At 35.4% G+C, this 24426-nt stretch overlaps 1 protein-coding gene across 1 annotated transcript in view; it reads left to right on the top strand.

Moving 5' to 3' along the window:
• Galnt13 (polypeptide N-acetylgalactosaminyltransferase 13) overlaps window positions 1-24426 on the top strand; it is a 565342-nt gene that overhangs the window by 189579 nt on the left and 351337 nt on the right. The window contains exons 3-5 of the mRNA XM_050139950.1: window positions 19025-19191; window positions 19692-19899; window positions 22337-22507. Of these exons, the coding sequence (XP_049995907.1) occupies window positions 19025-19191; window positions 19692-19899; window positions 22337-22507 (546 nt within the window). The remainder of the gene's footprint in view (window positions 1-19024; window positions 19192-19691; window positions 19900-22336; window positions 22508-24426) is intronic.

Raw genomic sequence — 24426 nt, 5'->3', positions numbered from 1 at the left:
AGGTGGACATAACTGTTGGAAGTGTAGGAGGCTGAGAGTAATCTAAGTAAACACAAACGGAGTCAGTGCAATTTGATGTTTCCGTAGTCACTTCAATACAACATTTATTTATTAAATTATGCTTTAATGAATTTAAATTTAATTGTGTTGAAATAGAATCTTTGAGTCTCAGGATGGTTTTGAACTTCCATTCTGGAATTTTCATGAGTCACCCTCCCACAAAGCTGATCCTATACGTATGTGTGGCCACAGGTAGACCACGTGACATTATTACATCTTAAACCTGGAGACACATTCTCAGAGAGAAACAAATTCATTTCAGTTAAGAAAAGAATGAAGACACACCTCACATGTATCCAAAGACGTGTAGGGCAGAATAGTTTTGTACAATTTCACATCTAAGATAATTAGAAGGAACATAAAAAAAAAAATCTCTGAACCTAGAATTACTACTATATTACTGGATCAGGTTAGCACAAAAAAACTCTGATGTGTGCCTAAAGTGGGTTTTGGCACCAGGTGTATAAAGTGAGGGTATGATCACTCCAAGGTATGATTGAGGGGAAGGTTTTTATTGTAGAGGTGATGGAGAGTACAGTCAGGGGTATCTGAGGGTGTCCAGAGCAGAGAGAGAAAGCAGTAGACCAAACATGGCCAGTAGAGTGAAGTGGGCCATGAGTAGAGAGGGGGCAGGGAAGAGCAGGAGAAGAGGACCGCGAATGAAGCAAGAGAGAGGGTAGCAAGAGTGGGGACTTAGAGAAGGGATGAGGAGAGAATATGGCCCAAATGGCAGGGTTTTATAGGGATGAGAAGCTGGTTGAAGGGAAACCTATGAGCTGGAGAAGTTTAGGGTGTGTGGGGGAAGGGAGTCGAGAACATCTGAGAAAAATCACAGGTACTGAGTGAGTCTGGAGACCAACGTATGCTTTACTATGCTATAGGCACAACAGTTATCCATTTGTCCCTTTTCTTTTGGGCTGCAAAATGTGTAAGCATCTTTGGTGTTTTGTTACAGCTGCTTCCCTCCACTATCCTGAGCATAGGAGTCATGTCTATGCAACACTCTGCCCATGAAGGAATGTGCACATATGTTTCAAGCACAAATCTTATCCATTTGTCCCAAACTTTTAAATGAGGATTTGTTACACTAGGGAAACTTAAAAGATCAGAAAGAATCAAAAAGTATAATGAAAAACCTGGCAACAGATGTTGCGATGAATAAAAGTAGTTAGAGGTCAGCAAATTGAGGAAAAGTAAATGATAAAGTGTGGCAATAAAATTTTATAAAAATAATTCTAAGACACTGGAACTTTGCTGAACCTCAAAACCGAAGTGAGGCAATGATATACCTTGAGATTATTTTGGGATTGAAACATACCTTGCTGTGTGCTAACTTGTTGATTGATCTGCCTATAAGAAAGAAATGCAACAACCCCTTTATTGCCTTGGATTTCCCATGCAATCAGCGTTTACAACTTCAGCTAATGCAAACCTGTAATCTTCTGTATTTTTTCTATGCCCCTGATAATTTCTAGCGTCCACTTTAACGTAAATATTCATACTGTGAACTTGTGATTGAATTTCTGCACTGTTCATTCCATACCCCTGAATGTCTTATTATGAATTCTATCTTTTCTTTCTGCTAATGATAGTAGAGAAGCAAGTTAAAATACAAGGAGTCAAATTACAATCATGCTCAGAACCTTTCAAAGCCAGTGTCTGCTGTGATCAGAAGTTACTACACCGTGCTAACACACGTTTTGTTTTTCTGGGAGACATTCATCTTGGATGATGGCTTGAAGCTGACTTTGCTCCTTAATCCTCGAATCTGTAATTATAGGATAATGTACCATTTGAGAACTGAGAGGGAAGCGACCTTGAGTATTTAAAAACTCGACAGTCACAGCTGCAGTCATTTCTCCTCAGACAGTGAAAGGGCAATCTATTTGTGGCTTCTAGTGGCAGGTTCCAGTGACAACTGCTCCCCTCTGCAGCATGTGGGAAGTGGGATCAGACGTCAGAGACTGACTATACCTACAGCTTAAGAACCTTCATTAAGACATAGAATCATTTCTTCTTAAAAAGGACTAATTAAAATTGTTCCTTGGCAATTTTACGGATGCACCAAGTACATTAGGATTATTTCACCCACATACCTTCATATCTTCCCTTTCTCTTACCTATATCCATCTGCTCCTCCCTAGAAGTCCCACAACATCATACATGGCTCTTTTCTTTGTTTTATAATCTACTGGGTCTAAGAAAGACCATCAATTTGACATGGATATGCAACTTTCCAGTTGCATTTGATAGGCCCAACAGTGGATACATATTTAAATATAAATCTCCCTCTCCCACAATCCATCAGTAGAGCAGGGAGACTATGTTGCTTAGTTGATGTCATCTTGATATAAGCTAGTATATATTTGTGAAGAGGAACTCTCAGTTGGAAAACATACTTTTGTAAGACTGGCCTAAAGGAAAGTGTGTCGAGTAATTTTGTGATTAATGATTGATGTAGAAGGGCCCAATCAATTTCCCCAGTTCACTGTAGATGGTGACTACTTTGGGGAGGTGGTCCTGAGCTGAACTAGTAGTACTCCTCTATGGCCTCTGCTTAGTTAATGACTCCAGGTTCCTGCCTTGAGTTCTTGCTCTGACTCTTATCAGTGACGAACTGTCACCTGAATGTGTAAGCTGAAATTACACATGCCCCCAAGTTGTTTTGGTCATGGTGACTTATCACACCAATGAAAACCCTAAGATAAAGTAGTGGGACCCCATGGATCTAGTTCAGGCAAACTCTGCTGCTCTGAGTTCACAAATGAAATGACTGTATCATGCCCAGAAAACAGTATTTCACTGACTTCCTCTCTTTGTTCCTGGTCTCACTTCAGTTACAGTTTCATTTCTACTTTTTACATCAAATATACTGATCAGGAGCAAATCAGATTGTGTATTGGGTAAGAATTTCCGATTACAGTCCACAACAACAGGGAAGACACAGTCACAGGATCGCAAAGTCACACCACATGGTCAAGAACTCAAAGCAATGAATAAACACATGCTATCTGCTTGCTTGCTCCTCAGCTTTCTTCATTATTTTACAGTATAGGACCCAGCTGTTAAACTGTGCTGACCCAATTCAAGTTGAGTTTTCCCATCTCAATTGCAATCAAGACAATTGCCCAACACAGTGCCACAAGGCAACCTGATCTAGGTAATTCCTCCATTAAGACTATCTTCTGCCCAAGGTGCTGGTGGTGCATGCCTTTAATCCCAGTACACAGGAAACAGATGCAGGTGGATCTCTTCGAGTTTGAGGCCAGACCGGTCAACAAGAGCTAGTTCCAGGATAGGCACCAAAGCTATACAGAAAAAAATATTTCTCAAAAACAAACAAACTAACAAACAAACAAGCAAAAATATCTTCTAATGTGATTCTGGGTTGTGTCAGGTTGACAGTTAAAATTAATCGGCAAACATTATTTCAGTCCCCTTTTCTGGACTAGTCCCACAGCCTTAGAATGGATTGAGTATATGTCCTGTTTAGGATGCAACTCAATAATCCTTTGTTCTCAGCACCTGGAGTGGTCTTGAGTCTCTCTGCCTTTTGTTTGAAAAAGAAGTTTATGCATTTATTATACATAAAAGAATGCAATATTTTTTTTAAAAAAAGAGTGCAATAATGATTAATGAAAGAAGAGGCCATGAATGTGAAAGAGATCAGGGAGGAATATATGGGAGTCTTTGGACTGAGGAAAGGGAAGGAAACTGTAACATAGTATAATCTCAAATATATTTCCCAATGACAATAGAAGCAATATGTAGATATAACTAGTTTCACCTTTTCATTTTGTCTGTTCTCATTGTAAATTCTTTCCTCTGTGCTTTAAAAAACTGTGGATATTTGTATGTTTTTTTTTTTAAAGAAGCTTATCCGATTGAGGCTAAAAGTAGCATTTGTCCCTGTGTATAAACACAGATGATTAGAAGACAGTTTGATATCATGTCAATTTACCCATAAAGCAGTGAGTTTCTCATAGGGCTCCTAAAATTCTACGCAGCCATGAGTTTCTCACTGATTTTAAAGTACAAGACGTGAATTTTGTCTTGTAGAGTGGTTGATTGCTCCCATTACAGTCATGCCACCACGTCTACACTGGGCACATCTTGGCTGGCGGCTAGGCCTTGTAACTCATATGTCTACAGCTTGCAGGCTTTTGCTTTTTATTCCCCATCAGGAGGCCTAGCAATATCCAGCACCATAAAAACTATTGATCAAGGAGGAAGCCCCTTGTATCTTGCAACCAAACTGGGAATGATTCTATTAAAGGGTTTTATCATTTACTTCTGGTGGGATACCAAGAAAAATAGATAGAGCTTAAATAATTTTAAGGCCTCTGGGCTATACTACATTTGGTACTGGGATATTTGTTGAATTTGACTTTAGGCACAGCATTATCCAATCAAATACTATCTCTCTTCTAAGACTTTGTCTTTTGTTGTTCCTTTCCCATATTTTAAAAAGTTGTTATGAAGTAATATAATCTCCTACATTTTTCATCACTCTCTTTTTTTATTAACCCGTCCTTTCCTTTGTTTCCATGTCTATCTCGTAACTCCTCACCTACTCCTGCTTTAAGTCTTGATACTCTCATTCTCTAGTTGCTAATCAACTGTTCTGCTCACCTCCCATGTTTACTCTTTTCAAGGATGACAATGTCATATGTTTCAATCAGTAGAGGAAATCATTTATTTTGCTTTTTTCTTATGTAAAGAGGTTTTATGTATGTAAGTTGGTTTTTTATTTCTCTTTACTAAATGCCCTAATCTCAGAGAACATGGAACCATCCTTATTTTACCTGGAGAGTATAAATTTCTTTCATTCTTGTTATAGTTAAAACTTCATCTATTATAATAAGAAAAAAAAAACACAAAGTACTGCGAATGACTGCTTCTTCTTAGTATTAGTATTTCAGAAAACCCATCATCTAATCCTTTATTTTTCTTTTATGATAAATCTATGGCTGTTCTTATATGCTCCTTCTGATCCCATAGTCCCTGGGAAATAAAGCATTGCATATTTTGTCTACAAATATTGTGTCTAAAATCAAATATTTAATTTAGACAAAAATTTAATTCCTAAAAAAAAGTTTGTCATAAATCCTATCGTAAAATTTAGAAACTATTGATTAATGAAAATGGCCCTTAAATATTTCTGGGTTTTATTAGCAGTATTAAATTGTTTTCTTTCATCTATTTTCTGCATAACTAACACCGTGATAAAGAGCAACGGACTAATAATAAGAAAACTAGATAAGGGAGGACTTTATGATGACAAAATATCTTTTATATTTTAAAGTGTAATTCTATGTAGTAAATGATATTCAAGAGACATATTCATTTTGTTTTTATACTGCAGTTATAGCTTCTTAAAAAGTAATCTACCTATAAACTTTGCTTTTATTAGTGAACTTTGACCCAATTATCCCACGAGTTTCTGTACCAGAAGAAAGGTTATTTGCAGGGAGATAAGCTGCCTATGTTTATTTATAACAAAACCACAGTTGAATTATTGTTTATTTCCAAAATTCAAGAACTTGTCACAATGGAAAGAATATAAAACTTACTTGCACGGTACCCCAGGACATTTTTTTATCTCCTATAAAAACCTATTATTTTTAAACTATTGGCATCATAGGAATAACGATAGTGGGAGAGTATGATGGCTACTGCTTCAGCAGGAACAAAATCCCAAACATTAAGTATTTTATTTTTTTTTCTTGGCATACTTTCAGTTTATACCTTAAGGTGATAAATGCTCATCCCTTAACACTGAAAAAGCCGCTTTTCTTGGGTCATTTCAGCAGCTTATGATGTACTTTCTCCATGCATAAAACTAGTAAATCTTCAAGAGCCTTTCAGGCTTCTGATTTATGAATACACCCAAGTTGTAGTACAAAATGATGCAACAAGACTTCTATACTCACAAGCACTTACTCGCGGACTGTATTTGTTATTTTTATTCTCTTTGCCATCTTGAAACTTTCTTCCCTATGCCACACAATGTGATGGCTGTATTTACATGGCCTTCTACAAGGGAAACTGGGTTATCTCTCTTGGGAGCAAATCCCAATTCTAGCACCAATGTTTTAACCCATCTGGAAAGTAATGGAGGGGTTATAATGAGGAGATAGAAGCTAATCTTCCCATCATGTCTCTTACTCAGGAAAAACAGGTAGGAAGAGAGACTAAGTGAACATATGTTCTTTCTTCAAGCAAGAACTGGCTCAGCATTTCCCAGTTCTTGGAACAGGTTGACAGAGCAAGGGTCACATTGCATAGCAATAGGAGTTAAGGGTGTCAGCAGAAGAGAGACACACAGAAAATTTAAATTCCCTTGTCTCCAAAATGAATTTAAGGACACAGTGAAACTGTGTCTGCTCAATAAAACTTAAGGCTTAAAACATTTTCCTTAGTCGAGTTGAGAACTTTCAGGTTATAGACAGAGAGAGAGAAATAATTTTGCTTAACTACAGGAATTTTATAATAGGTGAACATTATAGTTTTTATTTCAATTATTTCAAGATAAAATCTAGAATTTCTTTAGTATGCATAATAATAATAACTGTATCCACTGAAATTATTTAATCAGATTGTCTTACATTTTCAAAGTGCTTTTAAAAAGCTAGAGATATTGTACAGTGGTTAAGATCATTTATTAATCTTCCAGAGGACCCAAATTCAACTTTCTGTATACAGTCAGGTGTAACAATGGGAAGCCTCCACTGGCACTCCTACCTACATGTGCACACACCTGCACACAGATACAGATACACATACACTGATACAGACACACACACTCTCTGTCTCTCTCTAAGGCATACATATACACACACATCCAAATACATAATTGCATTAAAGAAGTAACCCATTATATTCATGTACTCTTTGCTTTCCATTTATTTTACATGAACATAAATTTGAAAATTTGAATAATGAAATTGAATAAAAATATGTCATGTTTTAGAGAGTTCTATATAATTGCTATCAGTAATATACAGAGGTTGATAAGCAGGGAAGGATTATATTTATTGTTTTATTTCACTATGTAATTGAGTATCCAAAACTGATCTACTTTGCTGGAATTTATTATTTCAATTTTAATAAATCACTTGGAAATTATCTCATTATAGGTTGTGATATTTATCACCACCAACAACAGGATTCAATAGAAGTGACTGGTCTTAAGTAGCCTAGCCCTGAAATGAAGAATGGATATACTTGACATTTTGATATTGCTTGCAGTCACTGAGGCGTGATATTTTATGTCATGCCTAGCATAGCAATTGAGACTGAGTTCACTTATGAGGTGTTAATGATAGGAATGGAGCGGTTGACATATGGAACTTGCTTTGACCACTTATTCAATGTAATTTAGAAATTGCTCAGTAATGTAACATTTTTCAGAATCCTGTATATAAACAAAGAAATTTGCACAGTTTTTGTACTAGATATATATTATGATTTATATTGTTACATTGGAATATATTTTGATTTTAGGTGTGTTAAAGTTGGAGACAGAGATAAGGGGTATAAAATATTCCCTTTGTAAATCAATGCAGATGATGTATTGTAGAACAATAACTGCATGAGAGAATAAGCAGCTAAGTACATAAATCAGGAGGCAAATCTTGTGGAAGCTGTGTATTGCTGTCCTGTTGTTTCAAATGTCAGTAGGAGGTAAGATTTCTTAGTCACAATGCTTACATAGCTTGTTTTAAAAAAGTGAATATATATGTGTGTACATAGACATATATTTCATTGTCTTTACATTTTGTAGTGAGTAAAAATACTGAGATAAAACTCAAACTGTATTTAGTAACTATTTAGTTGTTTTTGGTAGTGACTATTTAGTAAGCATTTAGTTGAAAAGTAGGGGAGATATATGCTAAAATTATGATATTGAAAATTTAAATATATCACAATGGCCGGAAGGGATTTAAGGGGGTAAAATATGTCAAAATGGATAGAAAAGCAGAAAACAGAATGATCAAATAAGGATTTAGCCTTACCTGATAGGTGAACATAATATGAATTTTTATAATTGAAACACAGTGGCAATGAAGCATGAATAACCATATAGGTTATTTAAATGAAAGAAGAATTATGGATGTAAATTAAGAAAAACAGTGAAGCTTGTTTCATGATTATAATGGCACCTCAAATCATTGCTGTGCACAGAGTACTGCTTGGGCAACCTGTTAAAAGGGCGAGTTCAGATCTTTATCTTCCACCTCAGAAAAATGTATAGGCCATATTAATGTGCAGAGGGCATAAAAAGATGACAATGCTAAATTCCCTTGATATTCAATAGAAGTACTCATTTTGCTGCTATTATACATAAACAGTAAGAGAAAATATTGGCATATTTGAATGCATGAAACAGGAGACCTATACAAAGACAGCCCAAGAATTTATAAAATAAAATGAAAATAAAAACCTGAGTTTTCATTTGAGTATCAAAATGAGAGGCTGGAAACATGGCTGAGCATTTAAAAGGATGTGCTGCTATTATCAAACACGCAGGTCTGGTTCCCAAGATCCACATGGCTATGCACAAGCATTTCTCATTTCCAGGGATTCCAGTGACCTTTTCTGGCCTCTGCAGCCTCTGCTTCACATGCTTCACATTCATGCACACAGGCATAATACCCATACACATAAAATAAAAAATCAAATCCTTTAAGAGAAGATTATCAGGAGAATAGGTGTCTCCTTAGAGGCTCTTGCAAAAGTTTTCTTTTCACCTTTGAGAACAGTGCTTACAATATTGTAGCAAATTTTCCTCTATCCTTAGGAGCACTCCATACTCTCAGTGGTTTGGTTTTACCTATTCATGTGTGAGGGAAAGAATATGCACATGAAATGTACTTGGAGATTAATAGAGTATATAGTAGACTATACTCTGAAAACCATTTTAAGGGAGAGTTGCTTTGATTTCCACTATGGAGAGTTTAGGTAATTTCTTAAGAAAACTGTACAACTATAAGGAATTTTAGAGATCACAAGAGATGAAGGCATGAGAAATCTTTCTTGAAGAAAACAAGATGGTCAGTGTTACTGGAGTTAGAGGAGATAGTGACAGGTGTTGGAGCCCACAAGATTTAATAGCAAATGTACAGCAGACAGAGAAATAGGTGGGAAGCGGATGCGTTTTCTATTGAGGGCTAAGGATGGGTCCGTACCAAGCGTGGTGGTTCCAGGTTTTCTGGTAGCATGTTGTGCTGAAAACAGAGCCATCTCAAAGGGAGGGGACCAGGGAGAGAGGAGAGGATTGTCACAGCAGGCAGTCTCGGAACTTCATGTTCTCTTTTTAACATGAAGCATAAATGGTATCTGAATATCCTCTGCTCAAATAAAAATTCGATCAACTGAAATCACAAAACAGTTCTTAGTAGAGGTCCGGAACCCTTCCCGGGATCGTTTAGCTCCTTCGTATACTGACTTGTTCTCTCATAGCTTTTGGTACTGTTTTCTATGCTCTTCGTAGTTGATCAGAGACAATGGTGGCTGCTTTCTCAAATTGCAGATAGAGTCATGAAGCCACTAATGGAATGCATCTTGGGATAGTCCAATTTAGGGCACAATAGGAGGGTGATGGAGGTTGCACTGAATTAGTGTAGTTAACCCTGAAACTTAAATGTCACTCGTTATTAAATGCCCGGCAGCTGTTATGTCACTTAAGACATCCCGACCTGCTTTGCAACACTTTTCTTCTTCTCTTCCCCTAGTCTCTTTCTCCATTCCCCTAGTCTTTCCTACCTTAGTTTTCTGCCTGGTCATCAAACTTTAAATGTTTTCCTTCTTACTATTCTCTTGTAAGATACTGTTTTATTTACTTATTTTATTTTTTTCCCCTTAACATCCAAGCTGTGTTGGGTGGGAAAGTCACTGCTTTGTTGTTCATTCAGAGCATTTAGTGATTTCCTGTTCTAGGAGGGTCAGTTTTCCTGTCCCGCAGCAGCTCTCAAATAAACATACTGAGGCTTATATTAATTAAAAATGGTTGGATACCAGCTCAGGCTGATATTACTAAGTAACTCTTACATTGTAAGTTAATCCATATCCCTAACTTACACTCTGCCGCGTAGTAGTGCCTTTTCTCACTATGGCATGCTCACTTTGCTTCTCCCTGTGTCTGCTAGCAATTCCTCTCATTCCACCCTTCTTCCTCCTATCATTCTAGTTTGGCTTTACCACCCAACTGTATCCTGTTCAGCTATTTCCAGTCAGCTTGCTTATTAAACCAATAAATAATGATATATTTGCATATAGTGTTAATGAATATTCTAGAACACTTCAGTAAGTGCACTATGAAAAAATATTCCCTCTAAAAGGCATGCTTTCTTTTTCCCCCCAGAGTTATCCCAGTATTTATTACTACAGTAATGAAGTACCTGTTTGCTCAAAGGAGAATTCTGTCTATTCTTCATAGCTCAAATACTCCAAGGTCTCTTCAAATAACCACCCCAAAGTCCTCAAGTTTTTATCAATGCTCTTTTTCCTGTCAGTGAATTTTTTATATTGGTTGTTCTGTTCTTTTTTGAAGTACTAAATTAATTAAAAGCTGACAAAGAACATTTATTAAAGAAACTTCATTAGCATCAAAATACATTATGAAGCAATTTCTTGTGTCTTAATATTTCCTAATGTAGTCTCTTTCTGATGATTTCAGCCAACACGCCTAGGAGACAGTTCTCCCCACACACACTGGGCAAATGGTGATTTAACTAAAATGTGCATTCTTTAGGTATATTTTATATCAATTGACTTCTATATTTTAAAATTTAAAGTAAGACAAGTATATCAAGAAGCAGTTAAAAACATGGAGGTAATGAAATCAATATACACACGTTATAAGGATATTGTTTTCTGACTACTGGCATAAAATCTTTGCATGCATTACCTCTTTTTAATCCTTCCAGCTTTCCAAGTAAAATGCTGTCATTTTCCTGTTTTATAGTTATATAAACTAAGATGTGGAAACTAAAAATATAAACCTTCGGACTCTGAGTTTACACTGCCCCATGACCCCATAGTGGCTTTTAGGTTGTAATAGCATCTCAGTATGTAAGAAGTGTGAGCATTTAAAGGCTTCAGATCCATTATTAGTTTAATCACTAAATATACACAATGTCCTATATACACATGTCCTATATATTTCTGTAAGAAAATAGCAAAATTAGTATTCCATTGTATTATCCCTGTCTTTAATTAACATATGATATAACATTGTTACAAGAAATAATTCTGGATTCTGAATGGTTTGTGAATAAAATGAGCTTGAGGTAGGAAGATGTAGAAATATGGCCCCAGCAGCAAGAGTTGATGACAAATGCATAAAACCTTGTCGGTGGCCAAAATTCTACCAGAAACAAGGCCAATTCAAGTGATTTTAGAGATTTTGTAATATTTATGCAGAGATTTATAAACTAAGACTCTTATGATCATAAAGTACATTCTTAATATTTATTTAGAATTCCATTGCTTGTCCATAAATATCTTGCATATGTGCTATGTCAATTTTACTTCACTGAGGTGATGGCAAAGCTGTAATGTAGAGGTTGTATACATAGGCACCCAATTAGAAGAGAATCATAGCTTCCAAGATGCAGACTTTGCTTAACAAACAGGATTTCTATTGCTTAGCTTTAAGGGGGATGCATTAGAACACAATGACTGTGAATCTCTTCTTTTGCTTCTTTATTTCCTTATTATTTGCTCATTTATTTGTCTGACTATAGATGCTTGGAAAACAAAAATCAATGGAAGTTTCAAGAAACTGTGGAAAAATTGTACTTGTATATCTCTAGTACAGATTATAGTAATGACTATGTGACTGGTGAGTGGATCTCATGCCTCCTGTAATTGCCTGCATAATCACTAAGTTTTAATTTACACAGTTCTTATTAGATATATATCTTTTGTGGTATGTAGAAGAAAAAGTTCCAGAGTGGCGGAAGGAATAAAATTAAATTTCCTTGTGTATGTGTGTGTGTGCTTTTTAAAAGACTCCCCTACTTTGTTGATATTAAATTTACTACAGAAGAATTATAAATAAAAATGTGAAGGCATATGAGATGTAGAGCAGAAAGTAGTAGAATAACTTTTAAAGGACTTATAGAAGGGAAGGGAAAGAAATTCTCTGCTCCCTGTTTCTGTCTCCTGCAGCATAATGGCCAGACAATGTTCCTTGAAGGCAGGAGACAATGTCTAAAACTCAATCCAAGAAGAAACCCCAAAAGTGAGAATTGTGAAGTAACATCCCGACCAGAGGCACTGTTTCCCATCACCACCAATATGTATAAGAAAACGAAGGAGCAAGGGTGAATCCAAAAGTAAACAGGAAAAGAATGAATTAAACGGTGTACCTGAATTTTTAAATAAAATTTAACTTAATTTATATAAAATTTAAGGTACTCAGTTATCCCATTTAGATAAAAGAATTAGCTTTTGGACTTTAATATACATATAAGTTGATCTGCAGAAATTTATGCAAAATTAAGTACTGTGTTTTACTTGGGGCCTCAAATTGCTCAAAATTTGAAAATAGTTTAAAAGAAAGAACTATTTTATCATTGCCTGAGTTTGATTCACACGGATGCATTGGGATGTGACATGAGTTTCTGTCTGTGATTATTCTTATCGGGGAATGGAAGCTACATGTAATTTTGCAATTTTCATTATTCTTTGCAATTTTCATAGCTCTAAAAAAATAAAAGAATATAGAGGGCTTGTGCTACAAGTTTTCAGTTTAATTACTATTACTAATCTTCTTTACCTGAAGCAGTAGAAGGTAATCACTGGCTCAATAAACAACCCACAAGCAAGCCACACACACCATAGTGCTGACTGCCTTTGTTGGGAGTCCTAAATGGATTGTATCTAACTAAAACACTGTGTAATTATGGCTCCTTTGTGAATTCATGTTCTCATCTTACAGTCAATTTTTCTTCCTTTGATGCATCATGTTGTGTTGAGTAGCTTATCTGAAAACATCAATATGCCTTTGAAAAGGAGAAAATCAAATTGCAACAGTTTATGTTCTCATAATGTGTGCATAGCCAAGGGGAAAGATAGCAAATAGGTTCACTGCCTCACATATTTCGAGGTTGTATCTGTTTGAAACATTCTAGCACCCTCATATTCCCTCTGAAGTAGAGCAGCTGGATTTTTTGCTGTATACACCTTCAACCAAAACGCAGGAGATTGAGCATTACTGTACACCCAGATGGCACACGTGTTACAGGGAAGAGTCTAAGAACGTCTGACTCCTCTGGCCTTCAGTTCTATAAAACAATTTCTAAATATATGAACCCCATACATTTTATTTTCAATTTTGTTTTAGGCAAATGTAATGCTTCTTTTGTTTTAATGTGTTTGTGAAAGAATTTAAGGTTATAGTTCTCAGCTTCTACTTCACAAAAAATCTATTCCTAAATACAGAATTTTTATTTAATTTTGAAATTATTATGCATGAATTCAAGATATTTTGATCTCATCTACCCAATTTACCCCTGTATATATGCCCTTCCTCCACCAGTCTTCTCCCCAATTTTTTCTGGTTGTTATTATTTTATTATTATTATTATTATTCATTATTATTATCCCCATGAGTCCAATTAGTGCTGACCATATGTGTGTAGTATGATACCATACTCTGAAGAATGATAAAACTGCTGTTGCTAAGTCTCTAAAACAAATAAACTCTGTCTTCCTCAGATGTGATAAAGTGCTAAGAGCCTTTTAGCTAAAGGCAGGGCAATAGAAGTACATCTTTTATCTCTCCTGGAGTTTACTGGCTTGATCTTGAACATGCCTTCTTCCACCAACCATTGTTGCTGGCACTTACTTGTGCATATCAGCCATGCCATGTTCAGAAAACTGCATTTTGTAGCTCTACACATTCACCAGTTTTCATATTCTTTCTTCCCCCATTCCTATGATGTTTCCTAAGCCTTCTACAAAGGAAAGGCTATTACCGCTGATCCCTTCACATATGAGCACTCAGTCACCAGAACTTTGACAAGTCAAAAGTCTGTGAATGAGCTACTACCTACTGTAAAAAGAGCTTCTTTGACCAAAGTTGAGACCAACACAAATTTATGCTTAGAAGTAGATAATAGGATATGTTGACAGTATGACCACCTAAGAAAAGAACACCACTAGTTTCTTCCCCTAAGGTCTATGGGATACCCATTCATGATCTTTGGACAAAGTTTAAAGTACCAGACACAAACTCTCCTCTGGAGCAGTAGTTAGTTTTCCCCATGATTATCACAGCATTATTTCACCATTGGATACTGCTTGCCTGATACCTCAGTATTATATCATGCTGAGTCTAGTGCTGGGAAAGACCACTGATGCCTTTTCTCCTAGAGTAGCTTGCACAGCACTTTCCAATACTTTGAAAGTCAGCTATTATATATAGTGTCTTGGTCAATTTTAAACTGATTTCTCAGTATTTGCAACCAAAGTATGCTGTGCCCAAGAATCTGGCCCATTTAGTTATTTTTAATGCTCAAATGCCTTTACATTTTAATTTCTAATACAAATGTATTTCAACATATTATCCATGCATGGCCACTCTATAGCTATCTTAATCAACATCTCTGTGATGGAAGCTAATACAACAATATTGTTTAAAGTCATAAGGAAATTTTCATATTGCCTGAGTATGAATAAGGGTCATATACACAATCTTACAAAATTCAAAGAAAGTGAATTTTTACTTACTTGCTGGTGCTATATAAACCCATTGTGTGACAATTCAGTATTTATATGAAATGTTTCCTTGGCCAAGCTTATAATTCTATTTGAGTTTCAGACTGTATGCAATTCCTTTAACAAGAAGACATAAATTTCTAGTGCAGATTCTTCTTTTTATCATTAAAGTTAACTTCACAAAAATTGGTTCCAAACAAATGCCACTTTTAGCAATTGTATTTGAACAATTGTAAGAAACAAACAATGTTGATTTATGAAATGTTACTTAAACTGTCCTCCCATTTATAAGAATCCTGTTGAAAGTTCTTTTCCCCTATCTAGTATTGAACCCAAGGCTTCATTGAGTGTATGAAAATGACACCTCAATTCCTAAGACATCTTTAAATCTTTAAGTCAAATGAAATAGTCCTAGGGAAATGGCTATTTCCCATTTCACATAAACATTCATAATGCAGTGTAAGATAGGTGTATTTTATTTAAATTATTTTTCCTGATTAAAAATAGAAATTAGCAATATTTTTCTAGCTACTATTATTTAAAACTCAATTAAACATGTAAGATAATATGAGGAAGATATCATTATGCTTATTATACACAATAAGCTGCTTTATTTTTGTTTTAGGAATTTTATTTTTTATTTTATTAAAAATAGTATTTTCCCCCAAACAATGTATCCTGATTACATTTCCCCTCCCTCTACTTCTTCCAGTTGCTCCCACCTCCTCTTCCGTAAGATCTTCTCACTTTCTGCCTCTCAGAAAATAAACAAGCTTCTAAGTAATAAAAATAAAATAAACTATAATAAAATAAGACAAAAACTAAAACATCTGAATTGGGCACTCCTATTTACTGCTGGAGGAAGCCTATCTGATGAAGGTACTGATCTATAAATATTGGAGAATATCATTAGTAGTCTTTACATTGATTTTTTTTTCCAGTTGTTTTTGACTCAACCTTAGGTCACTGAATTATCCAGTGTTGGTTCCTGGCCATCCTGGCAGTATAAGGCTCGGGCTTCCCTTCCTGTCATAGGCTTCACATTAAATCACACATTGCTTAGACACTCCCACATGATCTGTGCTGCCACTGCTCCAGAAGATCATACAGGTGGGAGAGATTATAGGTGGGGGCTTTTGTGGCTGAGTTGGCTTCCAGGTTTTTCTTTGCATAGCCTGCAGAGTACCTTTTCACATCAAAGAGATTAGAATATAGGGGTAAAGCCTCCAAGCCCACACCAGCTCAACGTCTCTAAACTCAAAAAGCCAAGTGGTAGTTGGCCTCAGCAATGGAGTTCTGCTGTTAATTTTCAGAGGGTGAACTTTATTCCTAGCATCATCCTACAATCTGCTATCTTAGGCATCAGCCTGGGATCTCTGCTAGATCTCTGCCAACAATCCAAAAAAAAAAAAAATGTAAGCCAGTCCTACCACTGGAAGCCTTGCCTGGCTACAAAAGATGGTCAGTTCAGACTCCACATCCTTCACTACTAAGAGTTATCACTAGGATCACCCTCAGAGATTCCATGAGGAGCACACTGAACTGTTTCCACACACACCCTCAAATATCCTCAAACTCCATCTGCACCTCCCCATAACCACTCCCTCAATGTCCCCCACCTGATCCTTCCAGCTCCTCTTCTCACCTCCCCCCAGCCCACCCTCAGAATCTATGCTATTTCTCCCTACCAGGGAGATCCATGCTTTTATCTTAGAGCCACCTTCTTCACCTAACTTCTCTGGGTCGGGAGATTATAGCTTGATTATCATTACTTAAAAGATAATATATACTTATAACTGAATACATACTATATTTTTTTCTGGGTCTGAGTTACCTCACTGAGATAATTTTAATTTCTAGTTCCATTTATTTGCCTGTAGACTTCATTTTTTTAAACACTGTGTTCTCCTACATTGTGTAGATATACCACAATTTCTTTAGCCATTCTTCTGTTGAGGGGTATTTAGGTTGTTTCAAGAATGGGACTGTTATAAAAAATAAAGCCATAACACACATAGTTGAGCAAGTATCTATGCTGTAGGATGGATTATGATGTGGGATATCTTCTATATATGTGTTGTTTTTATTGGTTGATAAATATACAGGCATATTTCGGTATGCCATCAAAGATTGGGTCTGGTTTTCAAATCCATTCTGTTAATTCATGTCTTTTTCCAGGGAACGGAGGCCATTGATATTGAAAGATATCAATGAACAATGATTGTTAAATTCCTGTCATTTTGATGTTGTTGTTGTTTATGGATGTGAATGAGACACTGGTGATTATCTGTTAATTTAGTATCTGCATTAAAATTAAGTTGGTTCATTGTGTACAAAATAGATATAATGAGTCTGGAATTAACATTGGTGATTGTTTTTCAATCACAAAATAAAGTTAATGAAAATAGTTTAAACTTAAAAAAAGGCGGTGCGTGTCTATTTTAAATTTTACTTTTTCTTTATTGTTGTTTGAGACAGGATTTATTTCACTGTGCAGGCCAGGATGGTCTGGATGCTACTGTGTAGTTAGCCCAGGATATCCTCCCACTCAGGGTAATCTCTGCCTCATCTATGCTGTGTTAATAAGCAGTATCTAACATCTTCAGCTGGTTTTATTTTTTTAAGATTACTGTGTGCTATTCCACATTTTCTTAGTTGGGATTTAAATTTTTAAACAGAAAATCCTGATTTAAAACAATTCACTCAAAACAAACAAACAAAAACCCTGACACTTTGTAGCATATATTGAATGTGAGTCATGGTTTACGTCAGAGGCTGTTGAGTGTTGGGCTCTCTCCACATGGTTTACATAAATGTGCTTTAGTGATGCTAATGATTACATTGTCATATTTTGTGCCTGGCATGCTAAAGGTGATGAGAGGGTTTGTTGAGGCAGAGAGTATAGGATTGAAGAAAACAGTGGAGAACCCTTCTCATTTACTGAGATGGCCTTCTCAGTTCATTTAGTAATGACTGACTGGAGGTAGCTGTGAAAAGATGATAAGACACAAGGATGCTGTTGGAACGTTTCCAAAAAATGGAAAGATCTAGGGACCTATCGCTACTTTTTTCTTCTCTGCACAGTATTTTTTATAATGCAGAGCCCATTGAATGTTCATTTTCAAATATATCCTTGATAAAAATGTTAGACAAGATGTATATGGATATTCTTGCCTGATTGTATTTTCAAAGATTTTACTTATTGGGTGACACTTTAGATTCTTTTAAAGGAGGAAGGTCTCCATAGGCACACCCAGTTTGATTTCAATGTATGACTCCACCTCCTACATTTAATTGAATATCTTTTACTTCCTGTTAAAAAGACAATTCTAACAATATCGCATAGTGTAATATGTTATTAAATACGGCAGGAGAATTCTGATTAATTTTATTTCATAAATCTATTTTAATTTTCTACTTCTTTAGAATATTCTACTTTAAAAATAGCTTATGGTGAGTAAACTTCTACTCTTGCTCCAGAAGTCCTCTGACATTTTGATAACTCATACCCAAAGTTTTAAAAATACATGACACCAATAGCTACAGATTCAAAAGTTCCATCCTAGTCTTAGCAAATTAGATCTGTGTTTTAACAAACCCATCAGGGATGTTTGTAGCAGTAAAGTTCAGGAAGTACAGGTAACCAAATTATTTTAATTATGCCTAGAATAACAAGACATTGTAGAAGCCACCGTCCTAAAGCTCCTTTGAGAGTAGTTATAGTTCAGGACATTCTCAAGTGCACTAAAAAGTTTATGTATTAGAAATACCAAAGTGAAAAAATAATCTCAGACTTACATGCTTTAAAATTGTACATATAGTTGTCTATTGATACTAGTATAGTTTTTTGAGTTTAGTTTCCTTTTTGGTAAAACAAAGAATAAAACTTGTTTCTAATAATTGAATTTATCTCCTATGGTATTTGGTGCTCCAAATTTTTGACAGTTTGAGAATATTATTTTGGTTTCCTTAGAATTTTGGAAATTATGCTGCCTTGTTCCCTGCAGGAGTTAAAATAAAATATTGGTAATTATGCATATTTAACTTTCAAAAGGCCAAGTGATTACTCACAGCACTTATAAAGAGGGAAATTATTCCAGATATTCATAAATCAGCTCTTTGGTAAAAGGACTTTGAAGTCTGAAGTTGTTGTATGATGAATATCCCTACTGAGGAAGATCAGGTTGAAATATGAATTTATTATCATCCCTCTTTTTTCTTTGCTCTTTCCCAGATGCAAGACAAAAGTCTACCCTGACGAACTTCCGAACACAAGTGTAGTCATTGTGTTCCATAATGAAGCTTGGAGCACTCTACTTAGGACTGTCTACAGTGTCATAAATCGCTCTCCACACTACCTGCTCTCTGAGGTCATCTTGGTCGACGATGCCAGTGAAAGAGGTATAGACTCTGCTTTCCGTGCCTGTAATTTAGAACCATGTCTATGGTTGGAAGGTAGCTGGGCAATGATCTATATTCTGCTTTATAATCAATCACCTATCAAATTGATACATACTGTATTTTCATATATGCATTTCATTCATTGTATACATTGTTTATGCAGATTCATTTCTGAGAACAATTAAATGCTTTGCTTGTTGTTATATCCAATTTGTTCCCATCATCAGAAATAAATGAAAATGGTATTTTAAAATGTTTTGTTTTCCCTGACTAGTTAATACTGAGAATTTATATGATTTGATATGTGGCATTAATTAACTGATGGAATATCTACTAGTTTATTTCACTTTAAACTCTACATATGAAATTGCATATGTATATGATATCTGAATGTATGAGCTGAGGGCTGCCCCTCAGCTGAATTTTCTTCCTAAGAGTATCGCCATTCTGTTCTGAAACAGCTCCAAATTTGCCTCATCCATTCTTGTTCCATGTTACAGATTTTCTCAAGTTGACATTAGAGAACTATGTGAAAACTTTAGAAGTGCCAGTAAAAATTATCAGAATGGAAGAGCGCTCTGGGTTGATACGTGCCCGTCTCCGAGGAGCAGCTGCTTCAAAAGGACAGGTCATAACTTTTCTGGATGCACACTGCGAGTGCACCTTAGGATGGCTGGAGCCCTTGCTGGCGAGAATAAAGGAAGACAGGTAGGGAGTCTGGTGTTAAGTCTGCAAAGCGTACACCTGAACCTTTGAGGGCAACTCCAGCTGTCTATCACAATGCCTTGACCAAGGTTCTATTTTCGGAAGGTTTATTTCATATGCTTTGAAAAAGGTGGCTTTTCTCATTTTTTAAGATGAAAATAGGACTGAGTTATGTTGAGCACGGTAATTGTTTTAAAAAATAATCAAATGAGTCGATGAAAAATGGTTTGAGCATTTATAGGCGAAATAAATTAATCCAGTCTGACAGCATATGTTGTAGGCAATTTTCAAAGCACCTGTGGTTCTCCCAGCTCCCCGTGCAGTGATTGCTGATGTTCTTACAAACTTGCTTATGTTACTGGAAGTTCAGTGAATACTTTAGTTCTTCCTACTCCCTCAGCAGTGTTCTCTTCACGGTTCCAGTGCCCTCGGTCACAGTCTAGTTCAACTTCTCCACGATGCTCTCGCGAACACACACACACACACACACACACACACATGCACGTGCGCCTTCCTAAAATAATACACTGTTAAAAAAAAGAGTAGAGCACAGTATAATTATTTCAACAATAGTCTTTCTACCTGTCAGTTTTAAGAATTTTAAAAATTAAACTTTGTGAAGCGAAAACCCTTCACGCATACCTTAGCTCTTCCTAATGATGATGACATTTTGTAGCTATTCATAAACATGGGTGATAAATTAGTGTAATTCTTAGTACCTAATGAAGATAACAAGCAATGAGTGCTATCTATTATGATAAAGCATTGTAGAACACCTCGCTCGCACAGCCATGTCATGTGCAGTAGAGGATCCCAGAATCGAAATGTTTAATTAGACACTCCAAACTACTGCTGCTTTGTATAAGTTAGTTCAGCCTCATCACATAAATGGCAGGAGCTGGTGCTTTCCCTGAAGATAGATGGAGCTTGTCAGTAAAATGAATCCCAGTAGTTCAAGAAGGCAGTGGGAACCCTTTAGTCCACAGAGCACAGTACATGACTAGCAGCATTTTGTGTGCTGTGCTGTGCTGTGCTGTGCCCACACAACACTGAGACTGACCAAGCAAAATGTACTTAGGCTCTCTTCAATGTGTTTTCTGGATTTTTTGTACATTATACTGTTCTTTTAAACATGCATTTTATATTTAATATAATACATCGTTATTATAGTGTTTCATTATAGCTCTGAATAAACCATCTTTTTGCTAACAATTTATATGCATTATATTTGTACACAATGAGTCTTATTTCTGGTTTTCAAATTGTCATAACAAGACAGTAAAATATGATTGAGACTATTAGATCTGATTTCTTTTTCCCCTTAAAAGTTAATTATTAAATTCAAGAAATAAAGAAACACCATGATTTGGTTTAGTCCAGATTCACCAAGAAGCCTTTCCAAGGGTAAATAAAGCTTACTGATTTCAGAGAACTTCAGGCCATTGCCAATTGTGTGGCACATGAGAATTACATGACAATGGGTGATGGTAACATTGCAAAAAAGATGTAATTGAAGTCCTGTTTGGCTTTCCTCACCTATGGGTGACTTAGAATGCATACAATCACTCTGTTCTGCAGAATTAGCTACAATTAATGCCACTTCAAGTAAACTTTAACTCCTAGTTTTGTAGTAAACTGATAAAGCCACAAGAAGCCAAAATATAAGAGAAGCCATGACGTAGATAAAATTGTGTACTCAGGAAAATAACTAAGTGGAACATTCTTACCCTAAATAAGCTCACAAGAACCATAAACATCTTGACTATTCTTTTACTAGAGGAAAGTAGGCTAGACTTCAAAGAGCTCCTGTCTTTAGTAAAGTACCTGGATTGAGACAATGATAGACTCTTAGTTTTCCGACAGCTTGCTGAAAAAGTTGTCACTGGCCTTGTGCCCTTTACTGAAATTGTTTACTGGTACCTATAGATCAGGATTTTAATTGATGTTGTTTGTTCTTCCTAAAAGGAAATATCTCTGTGTCAAGTTTTCCTGTACTCTTTAAACTCAATATATTTAATATGCAAACTTCCAGATTTAATATTCTATCATCCATTTCTATCTTTTTATGCTATGGCTTCTCAGTGGGTTATAGCTAAAATGATGCATAGTATCAGAGCAATTCGACTAACCATTCTCTGGGTGGAAGTTTATGAGAAATAGACCGTGTTCACCCTGCTGCGTTAGTCCTAAGGATGCATTTTAAAGTCAGCTTGAAGGTCAATTCAAATATTTGACTAGATTTCACATCACAGCTTTGAGGAAAAAGTGAGGGGAAAAGGTGATGTTGGAGGAAATATTTCTGCAGAAAAAAAGTATAAAATAAAATTAAAGACATGGTAAAGTCATAAAAATGATTAAGTGTGATCATATCATCTAAAACCAATTGAAGAAGCTAATGTAACTTATTATTTATATATGAATTGGTTTTTATTTTCTATAGGAAAACAGTTGTGTGTCCCATCATTGATGTTATTAGCGATGATACCTTCGAATACATGGCTGGGTCAGACATGACTTATGGTGGTTTTAACTGGAAACTAAACTTCAGATGGTATCCTGTTCCTCAAAGAGAAATGGATCGAAGGAAAGGAGACAGAACATTACCTGTCAGGTATGTTGATATTACTTCCCGACTAGTCATATTTTTATTCTTCTTTTAACCAAAGGACATTATAAATCTGGTCTCAGTGTTTAAAGATCCTTAGAAATATTTATTATTAATGTACATGTTTACCCTTTATATAATCATATAAGAATGAGTGATAATACTGAATATGGTTAAAATTATCACGGGCAAAGTTGTGTGTTCCTATAAATGCTAGGTGTGTTTAGATGCCCTAGGGGTCTGGAATACTGTCAGGGAACTGAATCTATCATTGTCTCAGTCCAGGTGCTTTGTAAAATAAAGACAGCAAGTCTGGTCTTTGTCTTATACCGTAGTTTCCCATACTCAAATGAAACTTCTATATGATTTCTGAATGTCTTGATATTTCAAGTAAATATAAAATGCATATTATAATAGAAGTATTCTCAAACATGAAATGACCAAAATGCTTTGGTAATTATTCTAAATTAATCCCTTAAAAACTATCTTCCTTTATAATCATAAAATAGTCAAGTGGAAAAAAAATACCACGAGTTAACAGATGTTAAAAGAGGCTTTTTTGTTCCAAGCTAAACAACTACTGAATCTGGAATATTTGTCAGGAAAATACATCTTACTCGTATTTTTGAAATGTATATCTATTACAATTTTCTACAAAATTAATCATTAAGTAACATCAAAATATCTCTATCCTACTTTAGGTCTCTTGTCTGCATTCAAATATTGATTGTCTAAAAATATTTAGAGCAGTGGTAGACTAGATCACCTCTTTAAAAATGAATTTAACAAATCACTTTTTTTTTCTTGAGAAAAAAAGGAAAATATTATAATCTTAATAAATAGCATACGTATAAGCCCTGTTCTAAAAATGGCCTTGTGTTGGGGTTGAGATTACTTCCTAATTATATGATGCCTTAAATTAAAATAAAAAGTTGGGTGGTAGAGCCAGGCAGTGACGGCACACACCTTTAATGCACTTGGGAAGCAGAGACAGGCAGATCTTTGTGAGTTAAAGGCCAGCCTGGTGTACAAGAGCTAGTTCCAGGACAGTCAAGGCTGTCTCAAACAAACAAAAAAAATGTGTGGTAGAAGAGACAGCTCTAATTATATGTTGCTGAAAAATTAAATAGTAAATAGTGTTAACAGTTTTTAAGAGATATACTATCAAAGCGAGAAAAAATTAAGTGTGGCCTGTGATATTTGCATAAAGACCTTTCACTGTTGAGAATAATCTATCATCTGGCTTTATAATGCTCACATCTACTCTTCTTTTTTGTCTGTTGCATTAAAATTGAGAAAACATAACAACTCTGATTTATTAACAATCCTCTCGTCCCATATTCTAGTTTTATTTAACTCAGATAATTTTAAAGTTTTGGTCCCAAGTGAAAACGATCAAAACACTTCACAGACACCTAAATACTCTTAATGTATTTATTCAATTGAAAATGACGTTTGTGTAAATATGTTTTTTTCAAAGCTTACTGAAAGTACATTTGTGAAAGTATTTAACTTTATTATCACAATTAGAAAGGTAAAAACTAAGGAAGCCAATGCTACTAGTAATGATGAACTGATCTCATTCATTAAAGAAAAAAGTGACTATGGAAGCAGTCATTATCCTCATATTTTGCAAACTAAAATAAAATTTGAGTCATTCAACACATCGTATTTTAGCCACACTTTGTGTAATTTTGGTGAAATACTATGAGAACCAATCCAATTTATTTCTTTTTTTTTACTTACTGAACATTATTTTATTTTCTAAAGTAATGGAAAAATGGAGAAACCTCAGCATCTGCTGAAGGTTGGAGATTTTTATGGCAAAAGGTTAATTAATTCATGAGCACTGTTGTGTCAGCAGGCAGGTAATTTTCATCAGCAGAGCTGCGCTGTGAACTTTGTGTTTCTCATTTATTACTCAG

The sequence above is a fragment of the Alexandromys fortis genome, unplaced genomic scaffold, assembly GCF_014885135.2.
Source record: "Alexandromys fortis isolate MF-2015 unplaced genomic scaffold, M_Fortis_MF-2015_v1.1 scaffold_33, whole genome shotgun sequence".
NCBI classification, from domain to species: Eukaryota; Metazoa; Chordata; class Mammalia; order Rodentia; family Cricetidae; genus Alexandromys; species Alexandromys fortis.
Note: the sequence above shows the minus strand (reverse complement) of the source record. Positions and strands in the feature narration are given on the sequence as shown.